This window comes from Lactuca serriola, chromosome 4, assembly GCF_051521515.1.
Source record: "Lactuca serriola cultivar US96UC23 chromosome 4, Lser_US96UC23_V15, whole genome shotgun sequence".
In the NCBI taxonomy this organism is placed as follows: domain Eukaryota; kingdom Viridiplantae; phylum Streptophyta; class Magnoliopsida; order Asterales; family Asteraceae; genus Lactuca; species Lactuca serriola.
Window position 1 is genome coordinate 247,412,440 of NC_136411.1, and position 3,718 is coordinate 247,416,157.

Sequence of the window (3,718 nt, forward strand, 5' to 3'; positions counted from 1 at the left end):
CAACTAGGAGAAAGTTTCGGGTATCTCTGTTTCATCTGGTCTTTTCGTTCCTAGGGGAATTTGGGTCCTTGCTTGGTGTTCCAATGGACCTTTGCTATTGGTATTTCACCTTGCTCTTTTGGTTTCCCTGCCCATGATCCCCGCATGTTCCTCTTCGGGGTGTAGGTTCTTGTTTACTTGGATTTCTTCGAGTGGGACTACAAGAGCTTCGGCGGTCAGACACTTATTAGGGTTGGATATGTGGAATGTGGGATGTACGATGCTGAGTCATTGTGGTAACCGAAGTCTATGGGCTTCTAGACCTATAATTGTGAGGATCTTGAATGACCTAATGAAGGTTGTATTCCTGATGTCCTAGAGGCAGTGTTCCAAGACCTTAAGGATGGCACTATTGTTACCAAGGTTAAGGTTGTGTGTGGTGCAGCTGGCTCTATGAATCCTAGGTTGTCTTAGGGTTTCTTCCTACGGAACTCTAAGGTAGTAGGATGTCGACCTTTGCTTTTTTATTTGAAGTTGGTTGAACGGATCGTTGGTTCAGAATGGAGAATATAGGTCCTTGATGATGGTTTTGTTTGACCCTTGGTCATCAATGGTCCTACGAACAACTTGCCCTTCCTCTTTACGAGTCAGACGGGTGCTCTCTGAGGTTAGAGGTTGTAACGTCTGTAGATCCGGGCTAGTCAATTTAGAGATAATAAGGGTCGAAAACGACTTTTCAACAAAAGATTATTTAGAATAAATAATCTTAACCAAGTTCTAGAATAAGGAAATCTCCATTTTAGTCCTATTATTTTGCCCGCATTTACGAAAAAGTCCTAAACTATTAAATGTTAACGAAAAGCCTAAAATACCGAATAAACCAGCGAATTGACCCAATTTACCCGGTTACCACTCTTGCAACCGGTGACAAACCGATGTGGCATTAAATGAGATTAGGTGGAAGGTGAGTCGACCAAATCACACACCCATTCCTTCAACGGTAGATCACACAATTATGGTAAGAAATTAGGGCTTTTTACGTGCGAAGAAGACGACAATTGTGGGAACGAGTTCGAATCTCCCAAGCTTTGCTAATGGAAGACATCTGGGATTTTGATACTATTGATGTTGAAGTATACAAGGATTTGAAGAAGCAAACCAAGAGATGCAATGATGCGTTCTTGAACAGCTTGTGTCCTGACATAGCTGGTGAAGATGGTGATGACTTTGCAATCCCTAAAATTAAACATATCGACAACGAGGTTCACTTAAATGAAGATGATGTGGTGGAGAATGAAGATCATTTTGACTCAATGCGAGAAGGAAGTGGGTATGATGAAGAAGTATCAAGTGAAAGTGACCATGATTCTAAGCTTGAGTTTGAGTACAGCACCCACGATCCAAAGGTTAAATGGAACAAGATGAGACCACTTCTAGGAGAGAGGTATGAATCACCCCATCAACTGAAGTTATGTTTAACTATGCTATTTATACTGGTTATAAGATAAAGTTCAAGAAATATGACAGTGTTAGGCTAGTTGTTGTATGTGCTAGTGATCCACAAAAATTTCAATGTCCATTTAATGTTAGGGCTTCGTGGATGAACACAGAGAGGTCGTTTCAAATTAAGAAACTTGTTGACAAACATAGGTGTGTTAGGAATTACAAAAATACCAACCTTATGGGTCCAACATGGTTAGGAAACCAGTTTCTGAAAGAACTGATTAGGAAGCCCAAGTTGAAGTGTAAGGAAATGCAGGTAATTATCCAAAGCAGATTCCACTGCAATGTGTCCTGGTCAAAGTGCTATAGAGAAAAGTGTAGGGCCATGTATTTGATAGAAACGAGATTGAGTGACCACTATGCTAAACTATGGGATTATGGTGGTGAGCTATTGAGATCAAATCCAGGTAGTTCAATTAAAATTATTGTGAGTTAAAACCAGGATAACACAACTACTTTCCAAAGAATATATATCTGTTTTAAGGCAATAAAAGAAGGATGGAAGGTTGGTTGTCGTAGGGTTATAGGACTAGATGGGTCTTTTTTAAAAGGTCAATGTAAGGGAGAATTGTTAACTGCTATTGGGAGAGATGCAAATAATCAAGTGTATCCCATTCCATAGGCTGTAGTTGACATAGAGAACAAGTTAAACTGGAAATGGTTCTTGGAATTGATAACAAATGATTTAGAATTGGATGGTGGAAGGGGTATGGCAGTAAATTCCGATCAACACAGGGTACTTCACAAAAACTTTACTATTTCTTTACTATATACTTCATACTTAGTTTATTTGATGTAATTGTTTTTATTATTTGATGTAATTGTTTTTTGCTATGAATAGGAGCTTCTTGAGGCTACAAAGGAAGTCCTACCACTTGCATAACACAGACAATGTGCCAGGCATATATGCCAACTTCAGAAAGGTGTATAGTGGTGTGGAGTTTAAAAATATGTTCTAGGTTGCTGCAAAATCAACTGTTGAAGGGGAGTTCAACATGAAAATGCAAAAGATTAGGGATATTAGTCCATCTGCTTATGAACATCTAATGGCAAGGGATCCCGGTTGATGGTGCAAGGCCTTTTATGGTGGAGGATTGGCATGTGAGGTAGTAGAAAATGGAATGACTTAATTTTTTAATGCAGTTATCGTGGATGCTAGAAAAAATACCCTACTGACCATGCTTGAGGAAATACGACTATACATGACGGAAAGATTCTATAATCTGAAGGAAGAAGGACAGAAATGGGATAATGAAATATGTCCATCAGCAATTAAGAAGATGGAAGCATTTGGTGAAACTATAAAGTAAGTAATCCTAAAATTTAATTCACTAATATTATCTTTCATATGCTGGTGTACTCTTAATTACAGGACCTGGTATGTTCATCCTAGCGGTGTAACTGCTTTTGAAGTGAGGAATGGTTTTTACTCTTATGGTGTTGACTTACAAGAGTATACTTGCACTTGTAATTTGTGGGCTCTATTAGGGATACCTTGTGTACATGCCCAAGCTACCATTATGTATACACAACAAGATCCTATGAGCTACATTAGTAGTTGGTTTAGTAAAGAGAAATATATGTTAACATATGGTTGTAACATACTACCAGTCAATGGTAGCAATATGTGGGTGGGATCTCCTTATCCAAAGCCCCTCCCACCTACTGAAAGAAGGATGCCAGGAAGGCCAGCCATCAAGAGAAAGAGGCATGTTTCTGAACATGAGGACAAGTTTTCACAAGTATCATCTAAGGGCAGAAATGTCCAATGTACAAACTGCCAGCAAAAGGGTCACAATAAAGTCTCTTGCAAAAATCCCAAGGTGATATCTGAACCAAAACCAAAGAAGTAAATGGGAAGGCCTAAGTTGGATCCTAATCTTACCCATTGGAGAAGAAGTGGAAGGGGAGGAAGAGGTGGAAGAGGAGGTGGTAGAGGTGAGATGGGGGAAAGTATAAATGGACCACATTTTGAGGTTAAAACCGAGTATGAGGTTAAACCTGATGTTGAGGTTAAACCCGAGTATGAGGTTAAACCTGATGTTGAGGTTGAACCTGATGTTGTGGATGAGGGGGATTGAATTGATATATCAGATATGGATATAATAGTAAGTTCCATTATAAATTTAAGGTCATCAAACTACAGTAATGCTGAAATAATGTTTACTCTTGGAATTAATGAATCTTAATTGAAGGGGTTTGGATCTTTAAATGTAGTGAGTGTTTCTTTTTAAGG

General features: G+C 38.9%; 1 protein-coding gene across 1 annotated transcript; it reads left to right on the plus strand.

Moving 5' to 3' along the window:
* Positions 1-1,073: 1,073 nt before the first annotated feature.
* Positions 1,074-3,335, plus strand: LOC145099272 (uncharacterized). The gene is made up of 7 exons (XM_079036865.1): positions 1,074-1,423; positions 1,507-1,738; positions 2,105-2,218; positions 2,324-2,347; positions 2,442-2,544; positions 2,626-2,788; positions 2,855-3,335. Exons 1-7 carry the CDS (start codon positions 1,074-1,076, stop codon positions 3,333-3,335), a joined length of 1,467 nt encoding a protein of 488 aa, XP_078892991.1.
* The last annotated feature ends 383 nt before the right edge of the window (positions 3,336-3,718 follow it).